The 17,500-nt window shown below is 46.3% G+C and overlaps 1 protein-coding gene across 7 annotated transcripts in view; it reads right to left on the reverse strand.

Moving 5' to 3' along the window:
• Positions 1 to 17,500, reverse strand: part of LOC110487124 (syntaxin-binding protein 4) — a 141,615-nt gene that overhangs the window by 43,703 nt on the left and 80,412 nt on the right. For 4 of the 7 annotated variants that reach the window (XM_090197666.1, XM_090197664.1, XM_090197668.1 and 1 more), the window contains exons 7-10: positions 15,090 to 15,204; positions 13,938 to 14,079; positions 1,417 to 1,523; positions 517 to 658 (exon numbers count right to left, since the gene is read on the reverse strand). In XM_090197666.1, coding sequence (XP_090053792.1) covers positions 517 to 658; positions 1,417 to 1,523; positions 13,938 to 14,079; positions 15,090 to 15,204 — 506 coding nt within the window. Of the gene's footprint in view, positions 1 to 516; positions 659 to 1,416; positions 1,524 to 13,937; positions 14,080 to 15,089; positions 15,208 to 17,500 lie in introns of all 7 variants that reach the window. The other 3 variants (XM_090197665.1, XM_090197667.1, XM_090197669.1) reach the window with 1 other exon arrangement.

Here is a 17,500-nt window from a genome sequence, read left to right on the forward strand (position 1 = left end):
GACTAGAGCAGAAACCTACAGATCTGTATAAACATTACATCAGACTAGAGCAGAAACCTACAGACCTGTATAAACATTAATTCAGACTAGAGCAGAAACCTACAGACCTGTATCAACATGACATCAGACTAGAGCAGAAACCTACAGACCTGTATCAACATGACATCAGACTAGAGCAGAAACCTACAGACCTGTATCAACATGACATCAGACTAGAGCAGAAACCTACAGACCTGTATCAACATTACATCAGACTAGAGCAGAAACCTACAGACCTGTATCAACATTACATCAGACTAGAGCAGAAACCTACAGATCTGAAATCTATCATTCCTGCCCTAAACCAGCGGACAATCGGAGGACGTTATTAATTATTTGATCAAATGTTACTTTATTCAACAGGTATATGATCTAACTACATTTAAGATGTGAAGAGGAGGAATGCTAACCTCGGGTGATGGATACTACTGAGGAGGAGGAGGAGGAGGAGGAGGAGGAGGAGAGGAGAAGACTGACCTCTGGTGATCTGACGTGGACTTTTAAGCGTCCGGAGCTGTACCCGTTGCCAACGCCGCGCTGGACACCGTTGTGTAAAGACGTGCTGTTGGGGAACGGACCTTTACCAGGGATGAAAGCAACCTCCACCACCGCCTCTTGACTGGAGGGAGAGATAGAAGAACATAGAACTCAGCAGTAGAACTTTACAGGATAGATAGAAGAGCATAGAACTTAGCAGTAGAACTTTACAGGATAGATAGAAGAACATAGAACTCAGCAGTAGAACTTTACAGGATAGATAGAAGAACATAGAACTTAGCAGTAGAACTTTACAGGATAGATAGAAGAACATAGAACTTAGCAGTAGAACTTCACAGGATAGATAGAAGAACATAGAACTCAGCAGTAGAACTTCACAGGATAGATAGAAGAACATAGAACTCAGCAGTAGAACTTTACAGGATAGATAGAAGAACATAGAACTTAGCAGTAGCACTTTACAGGATAGATAGAAGAACATAGAACTTAGCAGTATAACTTTACAGGATAGATAGAAGAACATAGAACTTAGCAGTAGTACTTTACAGGATAGATAGAAGAACATAGAACTTAGCAGTAGAACTTTACAGGATAGATAGAAGAACATAGAACTTGGTGGTAAGTATAGAACTGTAAAATATAACTTTACAACTTTGGAAGTATAGAACTATAAAATATAACTTTACAACTTTGGAAGTATAGAACTATAAAGTATAACTTTACAACTTTGTAAGTATAGAACTATAAAGTATAACTCTACAAATTCAGAAGTATAAAGTATATTATATCTCACATTATTACTTTTGATTTAATCTCACACACAAACTCTTCTACCCCCACACAATTCAACCCCTACCCCCACCCCATCTGGTATCTCACCTGAATTTGACCTTGTTGACCATGCTCTTAGCCTCCTCGTGGGTCACACCTATCAAGGACTCCTTGTTGATGGCAATGAGCTGATCCCCTGGCCTCAGGCGCCCATCCTGCAAATGGGAGACAGCAGAAAATAAGAATTCGAGAAACGTCATTCTACATGCAATGCGGACATTTGTTTTTGACTTCACACACATAAAAACAGACATTTAAACCTAATCAAGAGGTAGTCCATCAGTAGACTACAGTGTGTAACAGACAGTCCATCAGTAGACTACAGTGTGTAACATACAGTCCATCAGTAGACTACAGTGTGTAACATACAGTCCATCAGTAGACTACAGTGTGTAACAGACAGTCCATCAGTAGACTACAGTGTGTAACAGACAGTCCATCAGTAGACTACAGTGTGTAACATACAGTCCATCAGTAGACTACAGTGTGTAACATACAGTCCATCAGTAGACTACAGTGTGTAACAGACAGTCCATCAGTAGACTACAGTGTGTAACATACAGTCCATCAGTAGACTACAGTGGGCAGACAGACAGAGCAGACAGACAGGCCAGAGCAGGCCAGACCAGAGCAGACAGACAGAGCAGACAGACAGAGCAGACAGACAGACAGGCCAGAGCAGGCCAGACCAGAGCAGACAGACAGAGCAGACAGACAGGTCAGAGCAGACAGACAGGTCAGAGCAGACAGACAGAACAGACAGACAGGCCAGACCAGAGCAGACAGACAGGCCAGACCAGAGCAGGCCAGACCAGAGCAGACAGAGCAGACAGACCAGACCAGACCAGAGCAGACAGACAGAGTAGACAGACAGGTCAGAGCAGACAGACAGGTCAGAGCAGACAGACAGAACAGACAGACAGGCCAGACCAGAGTAGACAGAAAGAGCAGACAGACAGGCCAGAGCAGAGCAGATGATGCAGGTGTCCTGTTCTACATGATGCTGCATGTTGGCACAATGTGAGCAGAGGGCAGCCTTTCTAACAGCTAGAAAGGCCAACACATCACATCAGCAGTAATATGAGAATTCTCTCTCCACTGTCATTAACCGTCAGGGACACCCCAGGAGGCAGGAGGGGGAGCGGTCTAATGGAATATAGAACCTTCTAGAATCAGAATGTTTAGGTTCTATGGAACCTTCAAGAATCTGAATGTTTAGGTGCTATGGAACCTTCTAGAATCACAGCATCCAGGTTCTATGGAACCTTCTAGAATCAGAATGTTTAGGTTCTATGGAACCTTCTAGAATCAGAACATTTAGGTTCTATGGAGCCTTCTAGAATCAGAACAGCAAGGATCTTGGAACCTTCTAGAATCAGAACACCCAGGTTGTATGGAACCTTTTAGAATCAGAATGTTTAGGTTCTATGGATCCTTCTAGAATAGGAACATTTAGGTTCTATGGAACCTTCTAGAATCAGAACACCCAGGTTCTATGGAACCTTCTAGAATCTGAATGTTTAGGTGCTATGGAACCTTCTAGAATCACAACATACAGGTTCTATGGAACCTTCTAGAATCAGAACATTCAGGAAAACAACTGAAAAATCTATGTCAGAGCAGAGAGCCTCTGATCCTTCTACATCCCATTACATGGCTTTGGAAAATATACATGACACACTAGATTAAGAGACCAGCAGGACAGAGACAGGATTGGGATGAGGAGAGGGTGGGCTGTTTCCATACAAGAGAACATCTCTATGACTGTCATACCACCAACCAAGAGGTACATGCACACACACACACACACACACACACACACACACACACACACACACACACACCTGGTTTTACTGTAAGAGAGAAAGCTCATCTGAGCTCCTCTCACATCGTGTACTGTAGGTCTTTAAAACGAGGCAGACATTGTTGTTGGGGTTATTTTTTAAGGTGCTTAGACTGGGGATGATTCATTAGCTGAGGAAACGAGCTGCTGTATGTTTTACTGTTTGACAACTAGGATTTGGTTCAACAGCCTCTTAGGAGTCACTACATTTAACATCATGTATCCTGTTGTTTTACAGTATTTCACAAGGACACCGCTAACAGTAGCTAAGCCTTATCCCATTCTGGGGGAATGTTGACAGTTGAAAAGGGATTTTAGTTGCTGCCCATGTACTTTCCCAGCAGCGTACCACCCTATATCCCACTGCTGGCTTGCCTCTGAAGCTAAGCAGGGTTGGTCCTGGATGGGAGACCAGATGCTGCTGGAAGTGGTGTTGGAGGGCCAGTAGGAGGTGCTCTTTCCTCTGGTTCCCCCAAAAATATCTCAATTCTCCAGGGCAGTGATTGGGGACATTGTCCTGTGTAAGGTGCTGTCTTTCAGATGGGATGTTAAACAGGTGTCCTGACTCTCTGAGGTCACTGAAGATCCCAGGGCATGTATTGTAAGAGTAAGGGGTGTTAACCCCAGTGTCCTGGTTAAATTCCCAATCTGGTCCTCGTACCATCACGGCCACCTAATCACCCCCAGCTTACAATTGGCTCGTTCAATTGCCATGGCTGTGTTCTCTGTGGTTCTGGGCCTGCCGTGTCTGTGTGCTGTGTGGTCCTGGGCCTGCCGTGTCTGTGTGCTGTGTGGTCCTGGGCCTGCCGTGTCTGTGTGCTGTGTGGTTGTGATTCTGGGCCTGCCGTGGCTGTGTGCTGTGTGGTCTTGGGCCTGCCGTGTCTGTGTGCTGTGTGATTCTGGGCCTGCCGTGTCTGTGTGCTGTGTGGTTCTGGGCCTACTGTGGCTGTGTGCTGTGTGGTTCTGGGCCTGCCGTGTCTGTGTGCTGTGTGGTCCTGGGCCTGCCGTGTCTGTGTGGTCCTGGGCCTACTGTGGCTGTGTGCTCTGTAGTTCTGTGCTCTGTCACCACTGTGTCATGGTTAGGAAACTGTCTGGCTCTGTACAGTGTTTCCCAAACTTGGTCCTCCAATAAGCTCCAACTCTACACAGTTTAAGTGTATCCCTTGACAAACACACCCCATTCAACTCATTGCAGGCTTGATGATTAGTTGACCAGTTGAATCAGATGTGCTTGTCCAGGGTTACAATAACAATGTGTTCTGATGGGGTACTGGAGGACCAGGGTTGGGCTGTTGGTGGTACTGGAGGACCAGGGTTGGGCTGTTGGTGGTACTGGAGGACCAGGGTTGGGGGTACTAGAGGACCAGGGTTGGGCTGTTGATGGTACTGGAGGACCAGGGTTGGGCTGTTGGTGGTACTGGAGGACCAGGGTTGGGGGTACTGGAGGACCAGGGTTGGGCTGTTGGTGGTACTGGAGGACCAGGGTTGGGGGTACTGGAGGACCAGGGTTGGGCTGTTGGTGGTACTGGAGGACCAGGGTTGGGCTCTTGGTGGTACTGGAGGACCAGGGTTGGGCTGTTGGTGGTACTGGAGGACCAGGGTTGGGCTGTTGGTGGTACTGGAGGACCAGGGTTGGGCTGTTGGTGGTACTGGACGACCAGAGTTGGGGGTACTAGAGGACCAGGGTTGGGCTGTTGGTGGTACTGGAGGACCAGGGTTGGGCTGTTGGTGGTACTGGAGGACCAGGGTTGGGGGTACTGGAGGACCAGGGTTGGGCTGTTGGTGGTACTGGAGGACCAGGGTTGGGGGTACTGGAGGACCAGGGTTGGGCTGTTGGTGGTACTGGAGGACCAGGGTTGGGCTGATGGTGGTACTGGAGGACCAGGGTTGGGGGTACTAGAGGACCAGGGTTGGGCTGTTGGTGGTACTGGAGGACCAGGGTTGGGCTGTTGGTGGTACTGGAGGACCAGGGTTGGGCTGTTGGTGCTACTGGAGGACCAGGGTTGGTGGTACTGGAGGACCAGGGTTGGGGGTACTAGAGGACCAGGGTTGGGCTGTTGGTGGTACTGGAGGACCAGGGTTGGGCTGTTGGTGGTACTGGAGGACCAGGGTTGGGCTGTTGGTGGTACTGGAGGACCAGGGTTGGTCTGTTGGTGGTACTGGAGGACCAGGGTTGGGGGTACTAGAGGACCAGGGTTGGGCTGTTGGTGGTACTGGAGGACCAGGGTTGGGCTGTTGGTGGTACTGGAGGACCAGGGTTGGGGGTACTGGAGGACCAGGGTTGGGCTGTTGGTGGTACTGGAGGACCAGGGTTGGGCTGTTGGTGGTACTGGAGGACCAGGGTTGGGGGTACTAGAGGACCAGGGTTGGGCTGTTGGTGGTACTGGAAGACCAGGGTTGGGGGTACTAGAGGACCAGGGTTGGGCTGTTGGTGGTACTGGAGGACCAGGGTTGGGGGTACTGGAGGACCAGGGTTGGGCTGTTGGTGGTACTGGAGGACCAGGGTTGGGGGTACTAGAGGACCAGGGTTGGGCTGTTGGTGGTACTGGAAGACCAGGGTTGGGGGTACTAGAGGACCAGGGTTGGGCTGTTGGTGGTACTGGAGGACCAGGGTTGGGCTGTTGGTGGTACTGGAGGACCAGGGTTGGGGGTACTAGAGGACCAGGGTTGGGCTGTTGGTGGTACTGGAGGACCAGGGTTGGGCTGTTGGTGGTACTGGAGGACCAGGGTTGGGCTGTTGTTTGTACTGGAGGACCAGGGTTGGGGGTACTGGAGGACCAGGGTTGGGGGTACTGGAGGACCAGGGTTGGGGGTACTGGATGACCAGGGTTGGGGGTACTGGATGACCAGGGTTGGGGGTACTGGAGGACCAGGGTTGGGGGTACTGGAGGACCAGGGTTGGGGGTACTGGAGGACCAGGGTTGGGGGGTACTGGAGGACCAGGGTTGGGGGTACTGGAGGACCAGGGTTGGGGGTACTGGATGACCAGGGTTGGGGGTACTGGAGGACCAGGGTTGGTGGTACTGGAGGACCAGGTTTGGGGGTACTGGAGGACCAGGGTTGGGGGTACTGGAGGACCAGGGTTGGGGGTACTGGAGGACCAGGGTTGGGGGTACTGGATGACCAGGGTTGGGGGTACTGGATGACCAGGGTTGGTGGTACTGGAGGACCAGGGTTGGAAAACACTGATATAGAACAAAGGTGACAGAGTTGCAGCACTATGTATGTATGTATGTATGTATGTATGTATGTATGTATGTAGGTATGTATGTATGTATGTATGTATGTAGGTATGTATGTAGGTGTGTATGTATGTATGTATGTATGTAGGTAGGTAGGTAGGTAGGTAGGTAGGTAGGTAGGTAGGTAGGTAGGTAGGTAGGTAGGTAGGTAGGTAGGTATGTATGTATGTATGTATGTATGTATGTATGTATGTATGTATGTAGGTATGTATGTATGCATGTATGTATGTATGTATGTATGTATGTATGTATGTATGTATGTATGTAGGTAGGTAGTGAGGTAGGTAGGTAGGTAGGTAGGTAGGTAGGTAGGTAGGTAGGTAGGTAGGTAGGTAGGTAGGTAGGTAGGCATGTAGGTAGGTATGTATGTATGTATGTATTTATGTATGTAGGTAGGTATGTATGTATGTATGTATGTATGTATGTATGTATGTATGTATGTATGTACAGTGGGGCAAAAAAGTATTTAGTCAGCCACCAATTGTGCAAGTTCTCCCACTTAAAAAGGTAGGTAGGTAGGTAGGTAGGTAGGTAGGTAGGTAGGTAGGTAGGTAGGTATGTATGTATGTATGTATGTATGTATGTATGTATGTATGTATGTATGTAGGTATGTATGTATGTATGTATGTATGTATGTATGTATGTATGTATGTATGTAGGTATGTATGTATGTATGTATGTATGTATGTATGTAGGTAGGTAGGTAGTGAGGTAGGTAGGTAGGTAGGTAGGTAGGTAGGTAGGTAGGTAGGTAGGTAGGTAGGTAGGTAGGCATGTAGGTAGGTATGTATGTATGTATGTATGTATGTATGTAGGTAGGTAGTGAGGTAGGTAGGTAGGTAGGTAGGTAGGTAGGTAGGTAGGTAGGTAGGTAGGTAGGCATGTAGGTAGGTATGTATGTATGTATGTATGTATGTATGTATGTATGTATGTATGTATGTATGTATGTATGTACAGTGGGGCAAAAAAGTATTTAGTCAGCCACCAATTGTGCAAGTTCTCCCACTTAAAAAGATGAGAGAGGCCTGTAATTTTCATCACAGGTACACTTCAACTATGATAGACAAAATGAGGGAAAAAAAATCCAGAAAATCACATTTTACGATTTTTTATGAATTTATTTGCAAATTATGGTGGAAAATAAGTATTTGGTCACCTACAAACAAGCAAGATTTCTGGAAGAGGCTCCTCTGTCCTCCACTCGTTACCTGTATTAATGGCACCTGTTTGAACTTGTTATCAGTATAAAAGACACCTGTCCACCAAAAAGTTATATTTTGGTTTGTCATGCACAAAGTAGATGTCCTAACAGATTTGCCAAAACTATAGTTTGTTAACAAAAAATTTGTGGAGTGGTTGAAAAACAAGTTTTAATGACTCCAACCTAAGTGTAGGTAAACTTCCAACTTCATCTGTATGTCTCTATCTCTCTAGTTACAGTAATTATTCAGTGTCCTCAGTAATTATTGGGACAGTGAAGCATGATTTTTTCTTATGGCTCTATACTTCAAAAGTTTGGATTTGAAATCAAACAATGACAATGAGCTTAAAGTGCAGACTGTCAGCTTTAATTTGAGGGTATTTAAATCCATATCGGGTGAACTGTTTAGAAATGACAGCATTTTTTGTACATAGTCACCCCATCTATCACACTGCAGGTGAAAGGTGCAACATGGACAAGCCTTCCCATCCTGCCCACCCCCATCCTCCCCCCTCCATTAGTGTCAGCTTTCCAGAGAGGTTTGGAATATGGACAACCCTCCTCTATTCCCTCACACCCTGCCCTGCCCCCCCCCCCCCCCCTCCTCTCACCTATCAGTGTCATATTTCTGGGAGTGGGTAGATGGGGGACAGGACAGGAAGTGCTGTGGGGGTGGTAGAGGCTAGATGGTAGGGAGGTAGAGGTCAGGACAGGGAGTGATGTGGTGGTGGTAGAGGCTAGATGATAGGGAGGTAGAGGTCAGGGGGACAGGAAGTGCTGTGGGGTGGTAGAGGCTAGATTGTAGGGAGGTAGAGGTCAGGACAGGGAGTGATGTGGGGGTGGTAGAGGCTAGATGGTAGGGAGGTAGAGGTCAGGGGCACAGGGAGTGCTGTGGGAGTGGTAGAAGCTAGATGGTAGGGAGGTAGAGGTCATGGGGGCAGGGAGTGCTGTGGGGGTGGTAGAGGCTAGATTGTAGAGAGGTAGAGGTCAGGGGGACAGGAAGTGCTGTGGGGTGGTAGAGGCTAGATGGTAGAGAGGTAGAGGTCAGGGGGACAGGGTGATGGCCTACGTAAGCACAGTCCTAAAGGGCTGACCTTGTGTCTGTCCTGTCCTGCTGTCCTGTCCTGCAGCTCAGGGGACTGTGGGGACTCTGACTCGTCCCCTCCACACTTGAGCTAATGGAGAAGCAGTCTGCATCACTTTATCTCTCTCTCTCTCTCTCCAACCCTCTCCATCCCCCCGTCTCTCTCCATCCCACTGACTTCAGCTCGCTCTTTTTCTTCACCCCTCTCTCTCTCTCTCGCCCTCTCTGGCTCTAGCTCTGCCTCTCTGGCTCTAGCTCTGCCTCTCTGTCTCTAGATTTGTCTCTAGCTCTGTCTCTAACTCTGTCTCTAGCTTTGTCTCTCTCTCTCTCTGTCTCCCCAACCAACACTCTGTCTGACTCCCGGTAACACCAAGTTACACTTACAGCACTGGTAACCTCACGCTGTCTGTCTCCCATCCAGTTGAACAGGACAGACGTTACTGGTAACCTCACGCTGTCTGTCTCCCATCCAGTTGAACAGGACAGACTATACTGGTAACCTCACGCTGTCTGTCTTCCATCCAGCAAGACAGTTGAACAGGACAGACGTTACTGGTAACCTCACGCTGTCTGTCTTCCATCCAGCAAGACAGTTGAACAGGACAGACGTTACTGGTAACCTCACGCTGTCTGTCTCCCATCCAGTTGAACAGGACAGACGTTACTGGTAACCTCACGCTGTCTGTCTCCCATCCAGTTAAACAGGACAGACGTTACTGGTGACCTCACGCTGTCTGTCTCCCATCCAGCAAGACAGGACAGACGTTACTGGTGACCTCACGCTGTCTGTCTCCCATCCAGTTAAACAGGACAGACGTTACTGGTGACCTCACGCTGTCTGTCTCCCATCCAGTTAAACAGGACAGACGTTACTGGTGACCTCACGCTGTCTGTCTTCCATCCAGCAAGACAGTTGAACAGGACAGACGTTACTGGTAACCTCACGCTGTCTGTCTCCCATCCAGCAAGACAGTTGAACAGGACAGACGTTACTGGTAACCTCACGCTGTCTGTCTCCCATCCAGCAAGACAGGACAGGCGTTACTGGTGACCTCACGCTGTCTGTCTTCCATCCAGCAAGACAGGACAGACGTTACTGGTGACCTCACGCTGTCTGTCTTCCATCCAGCAAGATAGGACAGGCGTTACTGGTGACCTCACGCTGTCTGTCTTCCATCCAGCAAGACAGGACAGACGTTACTGGTGACCTCACGCTGTCTGTCTCCCATCCAGCAAGACAGGACAGGCGTTACTGGTGACCTCACGCTGTCTGTCTCCCATCCAGCAAGATAGGACAGGCGTTACTGGTGACCTCACGCTGTCTGTCTCCCATCCAGCAAGATAGGACAGACGTTACTGGTTACTGTTGCTTGCACTTGTGAAACTTTGTAATGACAGTGTGTTGGAGCTTCTTCTTCCTGTAAAGCAATCTCTAGATGTGTGAATGCATTTCTCTTTTAAGAGGGAAACGGTTGCAACATTAGGCAGGAGAACAGTGTAGTGTACTTCTAACACAGTGTTGTGTCAACACCTTGGTCTGAAGAGGTCCAGTATCAGTTATATACTTCTAACACAGTGTTGTGTCAACACCTTGGTGTGAAGAGGTCCAGTATCAGTTATATACTTCTAACACAGTGTCAACACCTTGGTGTGAAGAGGTCCAGTATCAGTTATATACTTCTAACAGAGTGTCAACACCTTGGTGTGAAGAGGTCCAGTATCAGTTATATACTTCTAACAGTGTTGTGTCAACACCTTGGTGTGAAGAGGTCCAGTAGTTATCAAGCCAAGAGAGGACAGTTCCTTTATAACTGAGCTTTATTGACACACCACAAAGATGAATGGCTAACAGCAGCAGGGGCTGGTTGAGGTCTGTTAAGAGACCACCCTGCTGGCTGTTGACCAACGGGGCTGGCTGAGGTCTGTTAAGAGACCACCCTGCTGGCTGTTGACCAACGGGGCTGGCTGCGGTCTGTTAAGAGACCACCCTGCTGGCTGTTGACCAACGGGGCTGGCTGCGGTCTGTTAAGAGACCACCCTGCTGGCTGTTGACCAACGGGGCTGGCTGAGGTCTGTTAAGAGACCACCCTGCTGGCTGTTGACCAACGGGGCTGGCTGAGGTCTGTTAAGAGACCACCCTGCTGGCTGTTGACCAACGGGGCTGGCTGAGGTCTGTTAAGAGACCACCCTGCTGGCTGTTGACCAACGGGGCTGGCTGAGGTCTGTTAAGAGACCACCCTGCTGGCTGTTGACCAACGGGGCTGGCTGAGGTCTGTTAAGAGACCACCCTGCTGACTGTTGACCAACGGGGCTGGCTGAGGTATGTTAAGAGACCACCCTGCTGACTGTTGACCAACGGGGCTGGCTGAGGTCTGTTAAGAGACCACCCTGCTGGCTGTTGACCAACGGGGCTGGCTGAGGTCTGTTAAGAGACCACCCTGCTGATTGTTGACTGTTGACCATGTCGACATGCCTAATGTAACTCCATTTCTAAGTACAGCAGATTGACGTTACCATGTCGACATGCCTAATGTAATTCCATTTCTAAATACAGCAGATTGACGTTACCATGTCGACATGCCTAATGTAACTCCATTTCTAAATACAGCAGATTGACGTTACCATGTCGACATGCCTAATGTAATTCCATGTCTAAGTACAGCAGATTGACGTTACCATGTCGACATGTCTAATGTAATTCCATTTCTAAATACAGCAGATTGACGTTACCATGTCGACATGCCTAATGTAATTCCATGTCTAAGTACAGCAGATTGACGTTACCATGTCGACATGTCTAATGTAATTCCATTTCTAAGTAGAGCAGATTGACGTTACCATGTCGACATGTCTAATGTAATTCCATTTCTAAGTACAGCAGATTGACGTTCCCATGTCGACATGCCTAATGTAATTCCATTTCTAAGTACAGCAGATTGACGTTACCATGTCAACATGCCTAATGTAACTCCATGTCTAAGTACAGCAGATTGACGTTATCATGTCGACATGTCTAATGTAACTCCATTTCTAAGTAGAGCAGATTGACGTTACCATGTCGACATGTCTAATGTAACTCCATTTCTAAGTAGAGCAGATTGTCATTACCATGTCGACATGTCTAATGTAACTCCATTTCTAAGTAGAGCAGATTGACGTTACCATGTCGACATGTCTAATGTAACTCCATTTCTAAGTAGAGCAGATTGTCATTACCATGTCGACATGTCTAATGTAACTCCATTTCTAAGTAGAGCAGATTGACGTTACCATGTCGACATGTCTAATATAACTCCATTTCTAAGTAGAGCAGATTGACGTTACCATGTCGACATGTCTAATATAACTCCATTTCTAAGTAGAGCAGATTGACGTTCCCATGTCGACATGCCTAATGTAATTCCATTTCTAAGTACAGCAGATTGACGTTCCCATGTCGACATGTCTAATGTAACTCCATTTCTAAGTACAGCAGATTGACGTTACCATGTCGACATGCCTAATGTAACTCCATTTCTAAGTACAGCAGATTGACGTTATCATGTCGACATGTCTAATGTAACTCCATTTCTAAGTAGAGCAGATTGACGTTACCATGTCGACATGTCTAATGTAACTCCATTTCTAAGTAGAGCAGATTGTCATTACCATGTCGACATGTCTAATGTAACTCCATTTCTAAGTAGAGCAGATTGACGTTACCATGTCGACATGTCTAATGTAACTCCATTTCTAAGTAGAGCAGATTGTCATTACCACGTCGACATGTCTAATGTAACTCCATTTCTAAGTAGAGCAGATTGACGTTACCATGTCGACATGTCTAATATAACTCCATTTCTAAGTAGAGCAGATTGACGTTACCATGTCGACATGTCTAATGTAACTCTTCCATTTTCATCATTGACTGGATGTTCTACCAGTGGTGTGAGTCTGGTTCATTTCATCCCAGTGTTAAAACCCAATGGAGGTAACTATGACTACAGTATCTGTTATGAAGTGAATCTATGAGAAAGGTGTGAGTCTGGTTCATTTCATCCCAGTGTTAAAACCCAATGGAGGTAACTATGACTACAGTATCTGTTATGAAGTGAATCTATGAGAAGGGTGTGAGTCTGGTTCATTTCATCCCAGTGGAGGTAACTATGACTACAGTATCTGTTATGAAGTGAATCTATGAGAAGGGTGTGAGTCTGGTTCATTTCATCCCAGTGGAGGTAACTATGACTACAGTATCTGTTATGAAGTGAATCTATGAGAAGGGTGTGAGTCTGGTTCATTTCATCCCAGTGGAGGTAACTATGGCTACAGTATCTGTTATGAAGTGAATCTATGAGAAGGGTGTGAGTCTGGTTCATTTCATCCCAGTGGAGGTAACTATGACTACAGTATCTGTTATGAAGTGAATCTATGAGAAGGGTGTGAGTCTGGTTCATTTCATCCCAGTGGAGGTAACTATGACTACAGTATCTGTTATGAAGTGAATCTATGAGAAGGGTGTGAGTCTGGTTCATTTCATCCCAGTGTTAAAACCCAATGGAGGTAACTATGACTACAGTATCTGTTATGAAGTGAATCTATGAGAAGGGTGTGAGTCTGGTTCATTTCATCCCAGTGTTAAAACCCAATGGAGGTAACTATGACTACAGTATCTGTTATGAAGTGAATCTATGAGAAGGGTGTGAGTCTGGTTCATTTCATCCCAGTGGAGGTAACTATGACTACAGTATCTGTTATGAAGTGAATCTATGAGAAGGGTGTGAGTCTGGTTCATTTCATCCCAGTGGAGGTAACTATGACTACAGTATCTGTTATGAAGTGAATCTATGAGAAGGGTGTGAGTCTGGTTCATTTCATCCCAGTGGAGGTAACTATGACTACAGTATCTGTTATGAAGTGAATCTATGAGAAGGGTGTGAGTCTGGTTCATTTCATCCCAGTGGAGGTAACTATGACTACAGTATCTGTTATGAAGTGAATCTATGAGAAGGGTGTGAGTCTGGTTCATTTCATCCCAGTGGAGGTAACTATGACTACAGTATCTGTTATGAAGTGAATCTATGAGAAGGGTGTGAGTCTGGTTCATTTCATCCCAGTGGAGGTAACTATGACTACAGTATCTGTTATGAAGTGAATCTATGAGAAGGGGTTCTCCACTGGTACCCTGTTCTTTCAGGATGGATCCCATTGGTGACTTACCCTGTGGCAGTCTCCCCCAGACAGAACCTCCTGGATGAAGACCGCAGGGCCGTCCGGTCTATTGGAGCCTCCGCCGATGGTGATGCCCAGACTAGAGGAGCGGGCTACAGAGATCAGCTGGATCACACCCTCTCCTGGGTGACTGGAGACAGGAGGAGGAGAGGAGGAGGATATATTATATACTGTAAGACAGACAGACACGTACAAACTCTCTCAAATACACACCCAGTCACAGCAACACAGGTGAACTAACAGGTGAACTAACAGGTGAACTAACAGGTGAACTGACAGGTGAACTAACAGGTGAACTGACAGGTGAACTGACAGGTGAACTGACAGGTGAACTAACAGGTGAACTGACAGGTGAACTGACAGGTGAACTAACAGGTGAACTAACAGGTGAACTAACAGGTGAACTGACAGGTGAACTAACAGGTGAACTGACAGGTGAACTAACAGGTGAACTAACAGGTGAACTAACAGGTGAACTGACAGGTGAACTAACAGGTGAACTAACAGGTGAACTAACAGGTGAACTGACAGGTGAACTAACAGGTGAACTAACAGGTAAACCTACAGGTGAACAGACAGATGAACTAACAGGTGAACTAACAGGTAAACCTACAGGTGAACAGACAGGTGAACTAACAGGTGAACTAACAGGTGAACTGACAGGTGAACTAACAGGTGAACTAACAGGTGAACTGACAGGTGAACTAACAGGTGAACTAACAGGTGAACTGACAGGTGAACTGACAGGTGAACTGACAGGTGAACTAACAGGTGAACTGACAGGTGAACTAACAGGTGAACTAACAGGTGAACTGACAGGTGAACTAACAGGTGAACTAACAGGTGAACTGACAGGTGAACTGACAGGTGAACTAACAGGTGAACTAACAGGTGAACTGACAGGTGAACTAACAGGTGAACTAACAGGTGAACTGACTGTACAATCCATTCATATGGTAGATACATCAACATCAATGGTTGAACTGTACTATATTGTAGCGAGATTAACACAACTCCTGGCCTCCTTGTCAAGAGGTTTGGATCTCTTGGCGTAGCGGCTAAGGTGTTGGGTTGACAGTCGCTGGACCCCGGTTGAGTCCCAGTCGGGGCTACCCCCTGAATTAGCTACAATAGCTATACCTGAGGGAGCGCAGTAGAGGGTTGTTGTAGGTGCTCTGAGAGCCAGCAGGACTCAAAAGCAAAGGACTCTGGGAGCGTGACGAGGACCCGGACGATGTGCTGTCCAGATATCTGCCTGCTTAGAAAGGAGGAGAGACAGGTAACAGTTAGAGACTGGGAACATTTAGAGACAGATAACAGTTAGAGACAGGTAACAGTTAGAGACAGGGAACAGTTAGAGACAGGTAACAGCTAGAGACAGGTAACAGTTAGAGACAGGTAACAGAGACAGGGAACAGTTAGAGACAGGGAACAGTTAGAGACAGGTAACAGTTAGAGACAGGGAACAGTTAGAGACAGATAACAGTTAGAGACAGGTAACAGCTAGAGACAAATAACAGTTAGAGACAGGTAACAGTTAGAGACAGGTAACAGTTAGAGACAGATAACAGTTAGAGACAGGTAACAGTTAGAGACAGGTAACAGTTAGAGACAGGTAACAGTTAGAGACAGGTAACAGTTAGAGACAGATAACAGTTAGAGACAGGTAACAGTTAGCGACAGATAACAGTTAGAGACAGATAACAGTTAGAGACAGATAACAGTTAGAGACAGGTAACAGTTAGAGACAGGTAACAGTTAGAGACAGATAACAGTTAGAGACAGATAACAGTTAGAGACAGATAACAGTTAGAGACAGGTAACAGTTAGAGACAGGTAACAGTTAGAGACAGATAACAGTTAGAGACAGATAACAGTTAGAGACAGGTAACAGTTAGAGACATGTAACAGTTAGAGACAGGTAACAGTTAGAGACAGATAACAGTTAGAGACATGTAACAGTTAGAGACAGGTAACAGTTAGAGACAGATAACAGTTAGAGACAGATAACACGTAGAGACAGGTAACAGTTAGAGACAGGTAACAGTTAGAGACAGATAACAGTTGGAGACAGGGAACAACTAGAGACAGATAACAGTTAGAGACAGGTAACATTTAGAGACAGATAACAGTTAGAGACAGGTAACAGTTAGAGACAGATAACAGTTGGAGACAGGGAACAACTAGAGACAGATAACAGTTAGAGACAGGTAACATTTAGAGACAGATAACAGTTAGAGACAGGTAACAGTTAGAGACAGATAACAGTTAGAGACAGATAACAGTTAGAGACAGGTAACAGTTAGAGACAGGTAACAGTTAGAGACAGATAACAGTTAGAGACAGATAACAGTTAGAGACAGGTAACAGTTAGAGACAGGTAACAGTTAGAGACGGGTAACAGTTAGAGACAGATAACAGTTAGAGACAGATAACACGTAGAGACAGGTAACAGTTAGAGACAGGTAACAGTTAGAGACAGATAACAGTTGGAGACAGGGAACAACTAGAGACAGATAACAGTTAGAGACAGGTAACATTTAGAGACAGATAACAGTTAGAGACAGGTAACAGTTAGAGACAGATAACAGTTGGAGACAGGGAACAACTAGAGACAGATAACAGTTAGAGACAGGTAACATTTAGAGACAGATAACAGTTAGAGACAGGTAACAGTTAGAGACAGATAACAGTTAGAGACAGGTAACAGTTAGAGACAGGTAACAGTTAGAGACAGGTAACAGAGACAGGGAACAGTTAGAGACAGGGAACAACTAGAGACAGATAACAGTTAGAGACAGGTAACAGTTAGAGACAGGTAACAGTTAGAGACAGGTAACAGAGACAGGGAACAGTTAGAGACAGGGAACAACTCGAGACAGATAACAGTTAGAGACAGGGAACAGTTAGAGACAGATAACAGTTAGAGACAGGTAACAGTTAGAGACATGGAACAGTTAGAGACAGATAACAGTTAGAGACAGGTAACAGTTAGAGACAGGGAACAGTTAGAGACAGGTAACAGCTAGAGACAGGTAACAGGGTCTTGGGATGCGAACAGGGTCTCCAGACGTTCCACCAGAGGGCAGTGTAAATAGGTGCTACTACATGATGAAAGAGGACTGACCCCTCAGTCAGTTTCCTGCCACTACAGATATCCTATTAAATTCTCCGGATGGGAGTAGAGAGCCACTGCCCCTGGACTTCATGAAGCAGTTCCTGACAAGTGTTTAGTTTAGTGAGCTTGATCTCCTCTGAGCTGTAAATAATACTCTGCATGCTGCCCTATGCTATTTATTTTTTAGCCCTGAAATCCAAAAAGGAAACGGACAGGAACAGAAATTGCCTGTCTTATAGAAGGGGATGTTACCGTGCTTATATAGTTGTCTTTGATTTGGACATTACAACGCAAAACTAATGTCAGTCTTTAAGAAATGTCTACAATGTTATTCGCTTCATGAAAACATATACTTCCATTGAGATATATTTCCTTGAGATGTCATTGCAATTCACTGACCCAATGATGAAAAACTAGGCTATTCAATGACTCA

Source organism: Oncorhynchus mykiss, chromosome 13, assembly GCF_057628025.1.
Source record: "Oncorhynchus mykiss isolate SJ-2025 chromosome 13, ASM5762802v1, whole genome shotgun sequence".
NCBI lineage: Eukaryota > Metazoa > Chordata > Actinopteri > Salmoniformes > Salmonidae > Oncorhynchus > Oncorhynchus mykiss.